Source organism: Cryptomeria japonica, chromosome 6 (assembly GCF_030272615.1).
Source record: "Cryptomeria japonica chromosome 6, Sugi_1.0, whole genome shotgun sequence".
NCBI lineage: Eukaryota > Viridiplantae > Streptophyta > Pinopsida > Cupressales > Cupressaceae > Cryptomeria > Cryptomeria japonica.
In genome coordinates, this window is record NC_081410.1 from 37,400,694 (window position 1) to 37,420,426 (window position 19,733).

At 36.3% G+C, this 19,733-nt stretch overlaps 1 protein-coding gene across 1 annotated transcript; it reads left to right on the forward strand.

Moving 5' to 3' along the window:
- The first annotated feature begins 15,754 nt into the window (after positions 1–15,754).
- LOC131027708 (ethylene-responsive transcription factor 1A-like) lies at positions 15,755–16,246 on the forward strand. Its single transcript, XM_058005515.2, has one exon. It carries the CDS (start codon positions 15,755–15,757, stop codon positions 16,244–16,246), a length of 492 nt encoding a protein of 163 aa, XP_057861498.2.
- Positions 16,247–19,733: the final 3,487 nt, after the last annotated feature.

A 19,733-nucleotide genomic window follows, 5' to 3' on the forward strand; every position in this document is an offset into this window, starting at 1 on the left:
AAAGCTAGAAGTTTTTCCATGAGGAGATTCTATTTTAATTATTGGCAAGATGTCAGCCCACAAATTGCTCTTATTTCTCCCCACAAAAAGTGGGATGCCTAAATATTTACAAGGAAAGGTATCCATTTTGAAGCCCAGTAAGTTGGTAATCTTGTCCAAGAGGAAAGAGGATAAGTTTAAAAAGAATACCTTAGATTTGGAGGCATTGACCTTCTATACTGATGTGGCACAACATGTGTCAACAAATTCCTTGATTATCTTAGCTTCCTTCAATGAAGCCTCCCCAAAACGTAATGTGTCATTAACAAATAATATATGAGTGGATGCAATCTGCATATTGGGAAGGGTGATTCCCTTCCATAGTCCAAGTGATGAGTGAATATTGATCTTCTTAAAGCTTCTACCAAGATAATGTATAGGAAGGGACATAGGGGACCCCCCTATCTTATTCCCTAGGCGGAGTAGAAAAAGGCACATGAAATCCCATTGATACTTACTAGAAATATAGACCCTAAACTACAAGATATAATCCATTTGTTCCTGAGTTTGGAGGACCCAAATCCAAGCATCACATGTTCCAAAAACATCTAGCAAACTTTGTCATAAGCTTTCATCATATACATAGTTTAAGAATCATTGTCTTTGATTTAACTTGTTGAACTAAATGAACGATTTTGTGTACAATAAGAGCCCCCTCAGAAGTTTCTTTACAAGGAATAAACCCCCCTTTCTCCTTTGAGATGAGTTTAGCTATCATTTTAACCAATCTCAAAGAAATAGATTTTGTAAAGATCAGTATAGATAGTATTACATATGGAGATGGGCCCGAAGTCCAAAAATGAGACAAGGGATTGAACCTTGGGAATGGGAGAAATATGAGTAGTATTGAATTTCTTTAGGTTATTGAAATTCCCTCTAGATTCATCTATTGCAAGCCAAACATCTCGACCCACAAAGTGCCAATATTTCTGAAAAACATGGCAGAAAAACTATCTAGCCTTAGAGCCTTATCCGGGGACATAGAAAATGAAACTCTTTTGATTTCCTCTATATTGAATGGTTTTAGAAGGATTATATTATCCTTGTGAGTGAAATTATCTTAGGAATGAATCTCAATAATTCCTATAAATGATCAAGCTAGTCAGTAGGTGGACCTAAAAATCGGTTGGAGAAAAAAAGGACCACACTTTTGATTGAATCTTGTCCATATCAGTCAAAATATCACCTAAATATTTTTTATTTGGAAGATGGAGTAGATGGCCCTCCTCATTTGAACTAAGGACTGAAAAAACCTCGTGTTCCTATCCCCTTCTTTCAGAGCTAGAGCTCTCTAGATTTTTGTCTCCAAAAAATTTCTTCCCTCTTAAGAATTTCCTCTTGTTGGGATTGAAGGTTCTTTTGAAGAGAGTAGTAGGAGTCATTGATGCCATTATTGATAATTTTATCATTTGCTAACTTGAGTTGCTCTTCAATGTCTACTTTAGATTTGGAATTTTTTTTAAACACTGAGTTATTCCACAACCTAATAGCTACTTGTTGAATCTTTTTTCTTAGTTGAAACATTCTAGATCCAAGAACAAAAGGGGAACTTTTCCACCACCATTGAAGTAAAGGGAGAAAGGAGGGGTCTCAAAACCACATATGCTATAATTTAAAGGAGTATTTGTGCTTGGGATGGTTGGAGTCAAAAGATAAATCCAATTGGATGGGAAAGTGGTCTAAATTGGATAGAAGCAAAATATGAGATGTGTAGCAGCCGAATTTAGATAGCCATACTAGATTGGAAAAGAACCTATCCAACCTCTCTTCTATATGGAATTTGTTTTCCTTCTATTAGTCTAGGTTACTGTAAAGCGGAAAAATCGAACCCTTGTTGCTCTCCCCTCTTCCAACTCCAAAGAGAGAGAAGGGAGGTCACTAGGGTTGATGGTTTTCACTTGGGGAAGACTTTGCATTCAAAAGAGGGGTTGAAACCCACAAGATCCAATCCCACACAATGCAAGATTGGATTCTAAATGAGTTTCAAGGGGTAAAACAGCAAGGCTACCCTCTTTTGTAAAGAATGTGGATAGAATGATTAAGCTAGAAATGCATGAAAAGTGAAAAAGATTCACTTATAAACTGAGTTAGGGATATAGGATGAAGCTGCGGACCTGGAATTAGTAGTAAAATGTCGAGACGGCGTTGTCCTGCAAATTTGAGTGAAAGTTGACGGGACGATGGTGCCCGGCGTGCACACGGTCCTCCGAAAAATCCGCGAAACGAAGGGGGATTTGTTCGTCTCTGCACAAGGATTCTAGATCTTCAATTACAGCCGCGTACCTGCAACCTACACATAGAAAAGCGAAGACGATTGGGGGGTTAGGGATTAGGGGTTTGCCCTTAGGTCAAACCCCAGTTTTGGAATTAACCAAGAAATGAGAAATGTTGTAAATGTAAATGTTTGTAATGTAAAACAAGTACTAGTACCTTGTTGTAAGGATGTTTGTATCCTTATATGCGAAGGTATAGATGTTGTTGTATGTTGTATGTTGTATGTAGTATGTGATCTCCTCTTCAATGGTTGAATCCTTGTCTTGAATGCAACACTTAGCCTTGAATGGAGACTTAGAATGATCAATTGCTTGAAGGAATGCTTGAATGCTTGAATGCTTGAATGTTTGAATATCGCTTTCACCATTTTTTTCCATCCATCCAAATGGGAGAGGAAAATGTAGTTTATATACTTGTCAATTAGGGCTGAAAGACTGATTTTTCCGACCTTGGGCCGACCAGGAAATGTTATTTTCCAATTTGCAAACAAAAAGACCCGAAGCCCCATAGGAGACCGGGCCCAAAATAGGGCCAGGGACCAGGGCGCTGGGCACCATGGTCCTGGGGGACCAGGGCACTGGGCGCCCTAGTCCTAAAGGACCAGGGCACTGGGCGCTCTGGTCTCACCTCCCGGGACAGCAGGGTGCAAGGAGGGATCAGGCAGGGTGCTAGAAAAATGCAGTTTTTGATGTCATGGACAAGTTTCGGGGTCTCCATTCAAGTTCCGCATTGCGTCGCCATCATGAAGACCTAAATGCAGTCGAAATTGCAAGTGTTGCAATTTTAGGACGCTACATTTAGCCCCCACTTTAGCGGGAGTATAAGTGTACGCTCATACTTCCGGTAAAGTACAAGGAAACAACATTGAAAGACTTTCACCACTTCAAGGAGGCAAGATACACCAAGCCCCCAGTGGACTAAGGATCTTACGACTTCGATTGACAAAGTAAAAGGGAAGATCACGAGGGAGAACGATGACTGTCAGTAGTAAGGTTCCCTCACTATGAGTCATGCAAGAGAAATACCCACAAATTTTCAAGGCAAAGCTAAGTTCGCCAAGAAATTTTCAAGTATCCTGAAGGGATAGACGGGGTGTATGCCCCCCTACGTTAAAGCGATCGTACACGCCTCAACGGGGGTGATTTCTTTAAGGTAGTGATACACATAAGAAATGAGAAGGAAAGGAGCACGTTATCACAAAGATTTAGCCCCCAAGTGTGAGATAAACCCAAGGATAATAGACACAAAACACAAAGCACGAGGTGACTTCGCTTTCCTCGGGGTCAGTATGCTATATGATAATTCATGTATATCATATGTATGTATGCATAATTGTTCTTCATTCCCCAATCAAGGAAGGTCACCTAGAAGAAGGGAACACATGTGTCTTTTGAGTCAGCATGAGAGAGACCAAAAGAGATCTCAATGCTTTGCATCGTCCTCAAGTAGACAACACTAAGGACAACAAATAGAAGAATGAGGATAACACATAGAAGAAGTAACAAAAGAGAGGAGGAGAGAATCTGCTATGCTAATGAAACTAGTCTAGCACGTCATCTACCCCCCGATCTTGCTGATCAATGTTTCGGGAAGGCAGGGAACATGCTAGAGGAGGAACATTCAACACAGCAGATGGAGCTATCACAAGATCCAAACAAGGGCTATGTTCATGTTCCAAGCCACGTTGTTCTTGTGTAGGAGCTAGGATAAGTGCTTTAGAAAATTCGTTAGATAGATGCTAATCAATATCAACAAGTTCATATTCACTATCAGAAGCAAGAGAAGTAACATTTTCATCATGAATAACATTTTCATCTATATCATCATCAAGGTTTATAAAAATAGAATCTTTAACTCGCACAGGATCAAGACCATCATGCATCTTATGTTTAGGAGATTTTGGCTCAATTTCTGGTTGAGGAGAAAATGGAATAATGCTTGTTGAAGGTGTTTTTGGAGATTGTAAAGTGTGAGAAGCAGCTGCTTGAGCTCTAAGATGACGTTTTCGTCGGCGTTCACGTGCAGAATGATTTCGTCTAGTCTTAGTAGGAAGTGGAGAAGATTGAGGAGGAGGAATGTTCTCATCCTTATTACTTGGGTGTTTAGGTTGTGGTCTCTTAGGCTGGATAATAGGAGAAGAAGAAGGTCTCTTCTCTCTATAAAAGGAAGGAGGAGGAACTGCTCCATATAAAGGAGGAATATTTGGTTTAGGAAGGAGACCAAGTCCATCATGACGAGGAGGTATAGGTCTACTTTTAGAAAGTTTATTAGGCATAGACATAGTCACATCCATAGGAATGGGTTGGGAATCTTCTTGAGGAAAGACATTAGTTTTATCTTTCAAAGGAAGAACTTCCTTCTCAAGAATGATAGGAATATCAAGTTTGGGTGTTCTAGGTTCACTTAGAGATAGGATCATATCTGTTTTCCACTTTTGATAAGATTTGAAAAGATGATCACTTCGCGGAGGAAGAGATTGAAATTGTTTAGGCCAAAAATAATCAATAGGAACGCTAGAAGTTCTTTCAGCTGGTTTAAAGAGACTATGATTGACAATAACAACTTCACCATTATGGGGAAATTTCAAACACTTGTGAATAGGAGAAGCAATAGCTTTCATGGAAGATAGCCAAGGATAGCCAAGCTTTACACGAAATTGTTCGAAAGATGGAATAATAGCAAAGTTCACATCAAGGGATTTGTTATGAACTTCAATAGGTAATGTAATAGAACCAATTGCAGGAGAAGAAAATGCATCAAATAATTTCACAATCACATCTGTTTTGTCATAAATCACTTGATTCAATTGCAAAGTAAAAAGGAATTCTTCAGTAATAACATTAACCATGCAGGAAGGATCAATAAGCACTCCACGACAAGGTGTATTCTTGACTTTTGCAACTATATATAAAGGACCTTCAGGTGCCTTGATAGTTTCACTAGAATCAAATGTGATGGAAGGTTCTTTAGGGTTTTCTTGCTGCTCTACAAAGTTAATCACATTCGGAGTCATGGACACAAGACCATCAGATGAGAGAGAGGAATCATTAGTCTCAATCACATTAGAGGTATGAGAAGGTAATGGATCAGTAAAAATTTGGAGATTTTGGTTAGGAGGAGCTACAGATGTGTTGCCTTTACCATTCACTCCAGAAACAGAGATAGTATTATTATCAATCAAATCTTGAATTTTACCCTTTAAAGAAAAACATTTTTCAGTATCATGCCCAGGTTGACGATGAAATTGACAAAAAGATTTGTTATCAAAATAGGGTGAATTAATCTTTGCGGGATCTATTTGCCTTATAGGAGGGAGAGTAAGCACATTTTGTTCCAATAACTTATTCATAATACTATGCAATGATTCATTCAAAGGAGTAAACTTTCTTTCTTTCTTGAAAAATTTAGAAATAGAAGGCACACCTGATGCTGCATTCACATTGTTGTTGATGATTTTTCATTGAATTTGATGGAATCTCTGTTCGGTTTAAACTTTCCAAATGGTTGTTGACTGCTATCACCCTTATCACTCGGAGCCATAGGATTTGCTTGTTCCATTTGACTCACAGTCAGTTGATAATTGTGAAGAGTTGCACACAACTGTTGGAAAGAAGTAAACTCAGAAAACATAAGTTTGTCTCGAATATCTTTTTGTAAATTAGAAATAAAGATTCTTTGAATATCATTGTCAGGCACTGGAAAAGAAATTTGAGCATACAAATGCTTATATCTACCAATGAAATCAGTCACTTTTTCTTTAACACCTTGTTTACAATGCATTAAATCAATCAAAGTAACTTTAGGACTTATATTGTTTTGAAATTGTTGAATAAAAGCATTTGCAAGTTGTTCGAAAGAAGTAATAGAATAAGAAGGCAACGAGCAATACCATTGTAGGGCTTTATCTCTTAATGTTCTAGTAAACAGTTTTGCAAGCAACCTTTGGTCATAAGCAAAATCAGTACAAATTGTTTGAAAAGTCTTAACATGTGTTAAAGGATCACCTTTACCATTATAAAGCTCTAAATGCGGGATTTCAACATGTTTAGGAGGGATAGCTCAAACAATGTCAAGAGAAAGTGGGCTCGCAACATCAAATGTGGGCACACTAAACTTAGATTGATTCATAGAGGCAATTTGTTGCTGCAAAGAAGAGACAGTTTGTGCAAGATTGTTAATGGTCGCTTCAGTCGAAGAATTCATATTAGACGTGTTAGATTGTGATGGAGGTGTTATGTTATTGAAAGAAGGCATTGATTGAGAGTAAGGTGGTGGAACACTATGATAGTTAGTCATAGGAGATGATTGGAAAGGAGGAACACTACAAGGAGGAATGGAATGGTTAAATGAGTTGCCCCCTTGTGTCATGTTCATTTGTGGAGATATAATAGGAACACTCATTGAAGGAATGAATGAAGAAGTCGGATTGAATGAAGGAAGAGGGTTAATTGAAGAGGAAGGATTGCCCCCATGACTGGTGATCATAGGAGGAATATCTTGTATTGAAGTGGTCATTATGTTTGATGTAAAGGTAGGTATGCTAGCAATAGAAGTTGTCAAAGGAATAGAATGATTGACTTGAGTGGGAGGCTGCGTATAACCTAAAGTTTCGGCACAACTCTTCATAGGCATCACATTCGAATCCACAATGTGTGCAATACCACGCAAAATATCAATTCCATTCTTATCACTTTGAAGCATATGTTTTAGACCCTCAATTAAAGGAAGAGCTTGACTATCGGGGTATTCTTGAGACATCCATTGTCGAAAATCATCAAATTGGTTATCCAATTTTGAAAGTTGTTCTACAGAAACCTCATGGAGAGATTCTTCATCATTAGGAGGATTAGAGGAATTACCCGTGTCCTCGTTAAAAAGGCTATTCAAATTAGGTTCCATCTCCTCAGTAATTAAACCTTGGAAAGACTTAATTCTAAGGCTTCGTCTAACGGGAATAGTGTAAGTAGGGCTTATTGTTGTAAAACTCATGCACTAGAGAGGGAGAGAAGATTTTGAATTTAGAGGTAGCAAATTTCAGTAAAATCAGCCAATCTCCTAGATTTAGGCTGTTAAATGCAATCATAACAATCTCCCGAAATTTCGGAAAAAATGTCAAGGACCGTGGCGCTCGGAGTGCACACGGTCCTCACAACTTTTTTTGAAATTTTCAGAGATGAAAGTTATGATGATTTTAGAGCTAATCTGAAAAAATTGAGTGATTTTACAATCTGTAGATAGGCCAAATTAAAGTTGTGATGCCCTCCTAAATGGCACAATATTAGCTTAAGATCAAAGAACACAAAACACACAAGATGTTAGAGTTAATCAATCAAAAACCAAACACATGAAGGCATTCCAAGAGAGATACTAAAAACACATGCTAATGAATCTAACTAAAGAAGTAAGACAATGAGATATCTCCAACTATCTCTCAGCATGATATTAGCTCTTTCTCCCTTGTTCCTCTCCTCTCCAAGTTCCAAAATAGTGTAGCTCTCAGCAGCTTTTTGCACTATGGATGCTTATGGAGGATTGAGATTGTAGAATAGCTCTAAACATGAAATGAAAAGCTATTTTAATGCTAAAATGATTGATTTTACCAAAAAGACAATATTTAGATTGTTTATGTTAAATGCTCTCTAAAATGGCTATAGTCTAAATGCTTACAAGTTTTCAGGATCTGGATTATGAAGGAATGGGCTCTATTTATAGGAAAAATGGAGCAATGGATGGCCAGGATTGAAAGGTTTAATCAAGGGTCAAGCTTGAAAGTTGGGGATCCATGTGCACAATTTGCACCAATGAAATGGTGACAAGTGTCAACACAGGATTGGGTTGAGAGAAGAGGTTGGAGGCATTAAAGGCCTGAGAAGACCTCATGGTTATCTAAAGACTAAGGGTCAAGCCTAAATTAGGATTACCCACTGGATTAGGAGTTAATGCAAGGATAAACCTTTGTGCAAATGATTAAGAGATAATCATGGTCAAAGCATTGAAGGCTTGATGAGACCCTTGGGTTGGGTAGAGGTTGAGTCAAAACAAATGTTTTAACCATGTGGGAGAGTTGAATTAACCATTAATGGTTATTGGAGACTTTGTGGATTAAGTGGTTGAAAGTTGGAAGCCTTTAATGGTTTTCAAAGACTTTGGGGTTTTTTGGTGGTTGAAGGTTGAAAACCTTCAATGGTTATCCAAGACTTTGGGCCATTTGAGAAGTGACTCCATTTTGCTTAGGAATGTGACAATAATTAGGGGATGGATTAGGCTAATTAGGAAGGGGTTAGAAGAATCTAGAAGGGGATTAGATTTTGCAAGTGGATTTGGTGGGTGAGGGAAAATAGGATTTTATTTAAAATAAAAATTCATTTATTTCAATAAATGTGTGCAAGTTGCATTTGTAGGAAAATGCAAGTGGGGGGGTTTTAAAATGATTTAAATAAATGTTAATTTATTTAAAAGAGGAAAAGGGGGATTTAATTAAATAAATTGATTTTATTTATTTAATTGATTGGAATTTGATTTTAATGAATTAATTTAAAATAAATTGAATAATTTATTTAATTAATAGAAGAATGTTTGGGGATAAATTAATTAAATATTAATTTAATTAACTGATGGCTAGTGGATTTTTAATCAAATAAATACGAAATATTCATTTAATTAAAATGGACAGATTTATGTGACTACAAGTTGCAATCTCAAAATTGAACCCTACCAAGATTGTTGAAAAATGCAAAATTTGAATTTTGAAAAAGAGAGGGAAACTGAAATTTTGAATTTTATGATTTTAGAGGGAATACCAAAAGCAATGCAAGTTTCGAATTTTAAAAGTTGACTCAATTTCACGCAAAATTCAATTTTGAAAGCGGAAATCAAAGTTGTTGTAATTAAACACTTAATTTCAAAAGTCACAAATTGCAAGAATTTGAATAAAGCACTGAAATTTTGAATGAATGCTGACACAATTTACAGATTTAGGACAGTAAGAACACAATTTTGACACAAAATTCCAATTTCACCAATTTTTGAATGATTAGAAGCCTTAATCCAAGCAATCCCTAGACCAACTTTGACTTTAATTTTGAAAGTGTTGTAATTGATAAAATCAGCCAAAATTCTGGATTTTAGCAGAAAAATACAGTAAGATCTAGCTCCTAAAATTTCGGAAAAAATGTCGGGGACGATGGCGCTCGGAGTGCACACGGTCCTCGCAACTTTTTTCCAAATTTTTAGGGATGAAAGATATTGTGATTTTATTGCAAAATCCAAAGTTACAGCTGATTTGGAAATGTTTTGATCAGTGAAATTGTCGGTCAAAGGTTGAATCAAGAGGGTTTTAAAAATTAGGGTTTTGACACTTAACCACTTAATTTTCAAAATTAAAGCACAAATATGAATTGATAATTTGTAATAGAAGGGTAGATCTGAAACAAGCATTAATAATTAAACATTTCACAAGCTTAATTACAAAAAAGAAAATTTAGGGTTTTTATGCAATTAACCTCTAAAATTTGCAAAAGATCAAACATGGAAATGTAATTAAGGAATCCAATTTTCAGATCTAACCATGAATAATCAAAAAGGATGTTCACGTCGGGTTCACCAAAATGTAAAGCGGAAACTCCAAAGAGAGAGAAGGGAGGTCACTAGGGTTGATGGTTTTCACTTGGGGAAGACTTTACATTCAAAAGAGGGGTTGAAACCCACAAGATCCAATCCCACACAATGCAAGATTGGATTCTAAATGAGTTTCAAGGGGTAAAACAGCAAGGCTACCCTCTTTTGTAAAGAATGTGGATAGAATGATTAAGCTAGGAATGCATGAAAAGTGAGAAAGATTCACTTATAAACTGAGTTAGGGATATAGGATGAAGCTACGGACCTGGAATTAGTAGTAAAATGTCGAGATGGCGCTGTCCTGCAAATTTGAGCGAAATTTGATGGGACGATGGCGCTCGGCGTGCACACGGTCCTCCGAAAAATCCGCGAAACGAAGGGGGATCTGTTCGTCTCTGCACAAGGATTCCAGATCTTCAATTACAGCCGCGTACCTGCAACCTACACACAGAAAAGTGAAGACGATTGGGGGGTTAGGGATTAGGGGTTTTCCCTTAGGTCAAACCCCGGTTTTGGAATTAACCAAGAAATGAGAAATGCTGTAAATGTAAATGTTTGTAATGTAAAACAAGTACTAGTACCTTGTTGTAAGGATGTTTGTATCCTTATATGCGAAGGTATAGATGTTGTTGTATGTTGTATGTTGTATGTAGTATGTGATCTCCTCTTCAATGGTTGAATCCTTGTCATGAATGCAACACTTAGCCTTGAATGGAGACTTAGAATGATCAATTGCTTGAAGGAATGCTTGAATGCTTGAATGCTTGAATGTTTGAATATCGCTTTCACCTTTTTTTTCCATCCATCCAAATGGGAGAGGAAAATGTAGTTTATATACTTGTCAATTAGGGCTGAAAGACTGATTTTTCCGACCTTGGGCCGACCAGGAAATGTTATTTTCCAATTTGCAAACAAAAAGACCGGAAGCCCCATAGGAGACCGGGCCCAAAATAGGGCCAGGGACCAGGGCACCGAGCGCCATGGTCCTGGGGGACCAGGGCGCTGGGCGCTTTGGTCTCACCTCCCAGGACAGCAGGGTGCAAGGAGGGATCAGGTAGGGTGCTGGAAAAATGTAGTTTTTGATGTCGTGGACAAGTTTCGGGGTCTCCATTCAAGTTCCGCATTGCGTCGCCATCGTGAAGACCTAAATGCAGTCGAAATTGCAAGTGTTGCAATTTTAGGACGCTACAGTTACATTTCTATTAATAGGAATCCAATATTTTAGAGCATTATTGAGGACAAAATCATTGAAGTCTTGCATGGATGCCAAAGGAGGAACTATACCCACTATTTAATCACTGATAGAAAGGATTGCATTGAAGTCACCACCCAAAATAAAAGGATCCTTTGTGAAAGAAGTTAGGACTAATGAAATTGATTCCCAAAGCTTTAGTTTACCTACTGAAGAGTTTGGTCCATATGCATTAATCAAATGGAAATAATTCTTATAGAAGGTGACAATAACATTAATTAAATTTGCCTTTTCTTGAACTTTATGAACCTATACTTGTTTATGATTCCAAAAGGATGGCTAAACCACCTATAGAACCTAAAGAAGGGAAAGCCACAAATCGTTATTGCTTCCATGAAATTTTTTTTTTGCAATTTATCTTCTTCAAATAATTTGGTTTCCTCTAAGAGAATCAAATCTGCCCCACAAGACTCAAGCTAAGACTTGATAAGATAGTGTTTTTTAGGGGAATTTATTCCCCTATCATTCCAAGAGGTTATCCTAATTTGTGGTGTGCATAACAACATGTTCTCCAATGGTACATTTTATCATCCAAACTTGATTGAATACCAGCTCAAATTTAATCCTCAGTCTTATGCAATTGAAGCCTGATACTTTTCTTACCTTTGGATTTTTTCATAGAAGGTGGCTTTAGCAGCACTAATGGAGTTTAGAAAATGGAAAACTTGAGAGGGGGACTATCCATAGGCATGTTGAGACAAATATATAGTAAGATCTATTTCTCTAGAAAAGATCCTATCTTGGAAGGACTGACGAGTGGAAGGGAATCACCATTTTGTAATACAGTCCTATTAGTTTGGAGTCCTTCTAGATCATAAGCCTCCACTAGTGCAGTTTCAAATAGGGATTCCACCTCTAAAGAAATTACATCCTCAATATCATGTGTCTCTTCCATAATGGAATCCTCCTCAAGAGCTACATCATCTGCAATTGTAGATGCTTCTACCATACATACTTTAAAAAGCATCTCAAATATTAATATATCAAATTTTGCATTAAGAAGGGGCCCTCTGAATGCTTGAAGTTCCTAAGCTAAAATGCTATGGCTGGAGGAAGCCAAACCATTGGAAAAGATGTCAAATCTATCATATTTCGTGTCAAATCTGCGATTGTATGGTCTCTCCTTAACCAAACTAGAAAGGGTCCTAGATAAAGAGAAAATATCATTTGCAGAAGGGTTCATTTTGATGGGTTCCATAGTGGAGGTAGACTAACATTGCAAGAAAAAATCTTGGCTAGAAAAATCCAAAGAAAGTGTCAGAGTGACAATGATGGGGCCAGAGAAGAGAAAGAATCTTTACTCATAAAGTAAATTTGAAAATTTGGACATAGTGGTGAGTAAACAAGAACCAATGTGAGAGAGGAGGAATTTTGGCATATGTTTTATCAGCACTCTCCCAAGGGGCATGTTGAAGGGCCAATTTCTAGGAATAGTACACAATCATGCTTCTTTGTCATGGAACAAGTAAAAGGGTTTTGAGGTTGGGTCCTCACAAACCCTAACAAAGTCCTCCTCATAAGTCACACACATAGATGTGAAATGCCTCGAATATTGCATATTTGCCTCCACCAAATGGGGGTCCTCCTGGAAGATCTACCTAAAACACTTCCCAAACTTAGAATAAATATGGAGAGTCTTGGAGAAGCCTGTATGGATAGGTCTATCTGCACACAAACTCGAACAGGAAGGTGTGTGAACTAAAAGGGCTAAAGATCATGCTTGACGAAAATACCAATTTGATTTGCAAAGATATGGATAATATCCAAGTCTCTGTATTCAAAAGGGAATGAAGGAAATATAATCCAAAAGGTGCAAATCTAAAGTGACACTCTAATGGATCAAAATTAGGGGTCTAATATCAAGTAAAGAGACCATTCCCTTTGAAGAAGGTGGACTTAATCCTATGAGAAGAATCTCAAGCCAACTTATTCAAGAAAATAAGAATAAAAAATCCCCCCCCCATTATCAATATAGAATACTTGCAAAACTCCAAATCAAATGGGTTGAATCCAAGATGTAAGAGCATCAATATTAAGAGTGAGATTCCATAGCTTACCTATGAGAGAACGGTTCTTGAGTTATGCAATTTGGGTAGCTAGAGAACCATTTATAAATGTGACCCTAACAACAACTTCTACATCCATTCTTCCCACATTTTGAAGGGATAGAATTTCTTCCATTGAGAGCAAGACTGGGGTGTTTTTGTGAACCAATTTCTTAATAATTATCATCTGATTATCACAATTTTGAGGGCTCCTTTTACTTGATCTTTTCTTCTTATGCCTAGATCTTTTGTGTTTGTTGCATGAGCCCTTTTTATGAGAGACATTAGAGGGAAGAGGAAATGAGTGGTGTTTGTGATTAGGTTTGTTATTGAAGGGGACTCCACCAAGAAGAATGTTATTAGGAGAAGACATAACCCCTACACTGCCAAGATGGATGTTGTTAGGATAGAAAAGCTTCCATGGTGCCCAAATTGATATAGAATAGGTAAAAGTTGCTAGCATACATGTGATTGTCTAGCTACAAGTGGGCCCTACCTTGTGGTGCATTGGATTCTGACCATCTGACCTTGATGGCCTCTACCATGCAACTTTCCTAGTAGTACACCAGGGGTTCGTAGCAGCACCATGAGGATACCAGCCATGGTGCTCGTTCAATTTATTTTTTTAATTGTTTTCATTACCCAACGCTTGCTAGATGCAAAGGTGACCATTTTTAAGATTGGTTTCTTTAATATTAATGGTTAATCTTACTTTTTAAGTTTGGATGCATCACTTTCATAGGTTACTTTGGAACCATCATATTTTTAAGATGCATGTACTAATGTTTTAAGTGAACTTAATGCAAAGAGATAGATTACATTCCTAGGAAGGATACTTGGGAGCTTATAGAGCTTCCACATAACAAGATAAATATTATCATCAAGTGGGCCTATAAGACTAATTATAATAGTAGTGATAGTATTGAAAGAAACAAGGTACATTTAGTTGCAAAAGACTTTAGACAAAGGTATGTCATATAATATAAAGAGACATTTCTACTAGTAGAAATGCAAGAGATTATTAGAACATGATGGATTCATTAGTGCCTTAGAAGAAATATAAAATACATCACATGGATGTGAAAAGTTCATTCATAAATGGTTACTTGAAAGAAGAAGTATGTGTTCAACAACCACAAATGTTTGAAGTGAAAGGTAAAGAACATCAATTCAACAAGTCGAAGAAATTTTTTGTATAGCCTTAAGAAAGAACTAAGAAAATTGTATACTAGGGTTGATGAATTTTTTGGATACCCCTCAGTCCTTCGCTCTTACCCGAAGAGGTTCAGCCTATTGTCTTGTGCCCAAGTATCGGGTGGCAAAAATTACTTTGTGAAGGCCCTTGTTGGGCTGACAGCTCACGGGCTTCATGCCCTTGCTGGGCTGTCGTGCTCGCTCGTCTAGACTTGCATAAAAAAAAAAAAAAATGTGGTAGGTAATTTTATCTTTTTTAAGGACTATAATTTGCCTTTGATTGTTGAGCTATTTCAAATTTAAGAATAATCTTTACAAATAATCTTAGGGAAATTCTAAAATTGCATGTTCAATTACAAAATTGCCAGTACAACTATGAATCCACCTCTTACTTCAACAAATAGTTCCATCATCAACTAAAAAATACTCTTAATTATTTATCTTCATTTTATGTCATGATTTTCATGAAATGATTTGAATCATGTAGGGAAGAGCACTAGTAGTTGAGCATTTATGAATTGTTGTGAGGGTTGTTGATACTTTTTGCTCCAAAAATAAAATAAATAAAAACTATTGTTTGAAACATAAAATATCAATTTTTGTGTGATTATATATTAATAATTACAATACATTGTGCAAATAGTTGTGACTTTTAATTTCTTATTGCTATGAAATATACCATTGGTTATAAAAAGAAACCATTCATGTGATGCCACATCAATTGCATCTATATAAGGGCCTCTTTTGCATGCCTATTGGTCTCACTTTTTTTTTTGCTGTTTTGGATACCTTGGCAAAAAGCATGCTGATGTGGCACCATACTTGATGACGTGGCCCCGAAACCTTAGTTACAAGCATGGGACTTGCCAAATAAGCTGCTGTAAAAATTTGGGAGTGATTTGAAATTTTCATGTAGGAATTTGGGAAGCGCGAAGCTAGGGTGGACAACCACTAGGTCCTTTCCCCTAGTCATTTTTATAACTAAAGATTAATCGATTAATTTCTATAAATGATGAGAGATTTCTACAATTCAATTTCTAGATTCAATTGTGTTCAAAATTTTTGCATCAACATTTTGGATCACACTATGATCCATCATTGAAGAGAACCAAAAGAATCTTGATTAATTTCTAAATTATTAAAACAAAAGATTTGAAGTCTCAAATATCTTCCTCTTTATCTCTAATTGGAAAGCCTGTCATTGTACGAATAAGAAACTTGGGCCCTCCCTTGAAAGTCTCCTTGTCCCTACTCCCATTCAAAGAGCTACCATTTTCATTTCATGCCCAACGATACCAAAAGCCGCCTCGAGTAATCAAAACCAGTTTTAGGGATGAACAGTGAGGAATTTAATGCAGCTCTGCAACAGATCTCATTATATTTGCTGGGAGATTCCTCCCCACCCACTACACCCTCTGCTGACATTAACCCAGATCTTAAAGAAACTTTAATCTCAGCAGATGGCGGAGAACAGATTCCTGACAATTTGGAAAAAGGCGGCAACATACAAACTGCAAATAACAAACATTACATAGGAGTGCGGCGCCGCCCTTGGGGAAAATTTGCTGCAGAGATCAGGGATTCCAACAAGCAGGGGGCTCGCGTTTGGCTCGGTACTTTTGACACTGCAGAGGCGGCTGCTCTCGCATATGACTCTGCCGCTTTCGGAATGAGAGGCGCAAATGCTAGGCTAAACTTTCCTCTCAATGTTTCATCCTACCTGGAGTTGGGCTCAGGGTGTGTTCACATGCACCGCAAAAAGAGAAATCTACAGGAAAAGGAATTGGATGTAAAAATGCCGCCAAAAACGAAGATTAAGAGGTAGGCAAACCTCCATGAGAATTGAAAAGTTTTACAGGCATTTTATTTAGAATTTTGATTTTCTAGTGACTTTTTGAAATTAGTTATTATTAAACCTTACAAAATTTGGAAAGAGTTTCTTATTTTGTTTTTGATTATATAAGCAGTGACCTCTTAACCAAACAGCAATATGGCACGGCAATTCATCAAGAAGCAACAAAACAGAAAAACCAGAAACCATTCTTACATAATCAAAAACATTTAACCTAAACAGTCTAACTTAAACTACTCAAACCAAGGCTTAAACTAAGACTAGCCATTAACCTATTAACCAAAATAATAAGCAGAGAGGCGGGCCTTAAAAAAGGTCTTAAACAGAAAACAGTTTCTCATAACAGAATTCTTAAACATAAACTGATTAACTAGCAGAGTTTTTTATTTTGTTGTTCAGATGCTCTAAATGTGAGTTTTATAGTATGGTTATCTGTATTTGATCAGATGTTCTTTGCACCGTGTCAATAAATCAAAAGATTTGACGATTTCCTCTCTCTTTCTCTGCGCAGTTTGCTTTTTCTCACCCTTACGTTTTCTTTTGCAAATTAAATATGATCAATCTATTGTTTCTTTTATAAAATTAGCTTAACCACAAATTTTCTGTGAGTTAACCGCCAACATTTTATGAATTGACAGACGTAAATAGGTTGAAATTCCAGTGTCTCGCTCATCTTTGTGGTCTTGAAGCAATGGCAAGTACGATGAAGCTCAGGTTAATATATATATGAGATGAAATTTAGTAGACATTTCAAGTTGTAATTACAATGTCGATCTAAGCAGTAGAAGAAAAGTCCATGGTAAAGTTTACTGTGTAATGATACATAGATAGTAGCTTTTCCATTTAAGGTAGAGCATGAAAGATGGATTTGAATTGTATCCTATCTAAACGTAGATAGGAGTTTGGTAGTTGTGGAGTTTGAATAGATTTTTTAATTGTGAAATGTATGAATCTAAATAATTTTAAATAAAAATATATGTGGATAGGTGTGTTTTTTATAATAGACATAATTTTATATCCTATACGAAAAATATCTTGGGATTTGTCATTACATATAGTTTATATTTTTATTACACAATTTAACTAGGTGATGGACTTCAACAGGCTTAATGTAAGCATGAAACACGTAATTGGTAAACACTTTGACTATGCTTACAGCTTGTAACTATGAATCTTTGCTTTCTGCCTATCAATTTAGCCATAAGAATTTAGACCTTGTTTAGAACACCTTTGATTAGCTTTGTTCATACATTATTTCCTTCTGAAGCATTGTTTCACAAAATAACCAAAACAAGTACAATATTAGCAAATATTTCCTTTCCTCTATTCATCATTATCTATAACTAGATGTCTTTTTTTATATTGAACAAGGCAAGAGAGAATACAATAATAAAAATTTAAATAATAGTCCAAGAGGCGACTACAAAGAAGAGAAAGAGAATGATTACAATGGCCGTATCCACCAGCTCACCATACAAAAATATAAACAAGTCTGTTGAACCAAACATGACAGCTAAATACATGAGAAAGATGAACATCAATACATGAAAACTATGGACGACAAAGAAGCAGTAACATGAACAAATCTACCTTGCTGAATCAATCAACACTAAACATGATAGATAGAAACATGATGAACATAAGACACTTGAACCATCAAGGGACCCAACCAAACTTGAAACTTAAGGAACTTGTGTAGCTCCCTGGTGCATGCAATGTCTCCATCATGAAGCTGCAACAACTAATATTTGATCTCATCCAGCTGTCTATTGAGCTTATTACCATTTCTTTGACCGATCTTTAGCTGTGAACATAAAAATAATGAGTTGGAACATGATTTCCGAGTAAAACATTAAAAGACCTATTTTTTGATGCAAAATATGGTTAGAAAACATTCCTTGACATCTACTTTTCCATATGTGTAGTAAAATGCGTTATCTCATTGAATCTGTGATCACAATTTCACGAAAACCAAAACCAAAAATGGCTTCCTTCCATTTATTATTACGCCCTGGATTTAAGCTTATTGTTGGCAAAATATGCAGATAAATGCCTTTTCAAGGGAAGCAAGAAAATTGATACTTTTCGACCCAAAGCCAGTCTTTGAAGACACTACATCGTAAAGGAGTATGTAGCATCATCATAAGCTCCATAGGAACCAAAGACTTAACAAAAATCATAAACCCCTTCGACTTATTATTTACATTAAAAGAGTTCTTAGCATATTGCCAGATGATCCAATCAAGAGACTCAAAATCCCAAAGATCATTGACAATAAAAGAAATGAAGTTTGAAAAGAGAAAATGTTTTCCATCTAATGATGCCACTCTTCAAATTTTTCACCACCACTTGAATCTTTATCGACATAATACTCAATATATATTTTACCATTTGCAATAATCTGTACAATCAAAAACTTCATAGATTTTGCAATTATCTTTGTGATTAGTGTTGCAAATTTTTAGATTGTTGTTAGCGATCAATGTTGTTATGTGTGTGTGTGTAGTAGGTAATTGTTTCTTATTGTTGAAAATTATTTTGCTAATATTAATAGCTCCTTGAGGTTAAGTTCAAGCCAATCATGAATGCTTCATATTACAATCTCCCTCATACAAAAAAATCTAGATAGCATTTTGAAATTCTTGCAACTTTATATAAATATCATATATCAAATGCAATCCTCTCTAGTAAGTTCAAGTATCCAAATAACTCAATATGGCCTTATTTATTTAACTATAATGGCAATCATTTGATTACTAGTGGGAACAATTGATAATTTATTTCAATCCTCCCTTCATTTTTACAACCAGTTCCTTTAGCATTCCAATTTTTTATATTAGATGTTCAAATTTCTTGTTTTCTAATATCTTTGTGAATGTTTGCCACTTGATATTTGATATACAAAAAGTCCAAGTAGATTCACCATTTTTTAACTAGAATGATTTCCATTATAGTTAAATAAAGAGGGCCATATTGAGTTATTTGGACACTTGAACTTACTAGAGATCATTGCATTTAATATTTGTGTGATGGTGAAAAATGGGATTGGGCAATTTAGGACCTAACCCCACTTCCCTCCACACATTGGAATACAGAAGAGCCTAAGGAAGTGATTCACTTTGACTACTTCTTGTGAAAGAGAGTCAAGGAACACTTTTAGGGTTCCTATTGCTTTGTTGCTATGAAGAGGGGATATGCAAATGTAATGAAATGATCAATTAGGCTAGGGAGATAAGAAAAAGTGTAGATATAAATTGAAATACAAAAAAGTATAGATTTGAAATTGAGACATAGAGTATAGAGAAAGAAATTGAATTCATATGTGTACCTGTCACCAAAATTTGGGCTTGACTAAGGAGGACTAGGGTGCCTTGGTCCCTAATACTATACAAAGCTAAACTTTTGGATTATGGGATCTGAGACCTTGCACTACAAAACTACCAAAAGAAGTAGAAAACCC

Bases quoted from the DNA above. Each gene is read 5' to 3' on its own strand.
- LOC131027708 (XM_058005515.2), top strand. From the start codon at position 15,755: ATGAACAGTGAGGAATTTAATGCAGCTCTGCAACAGATCTCATTATAT.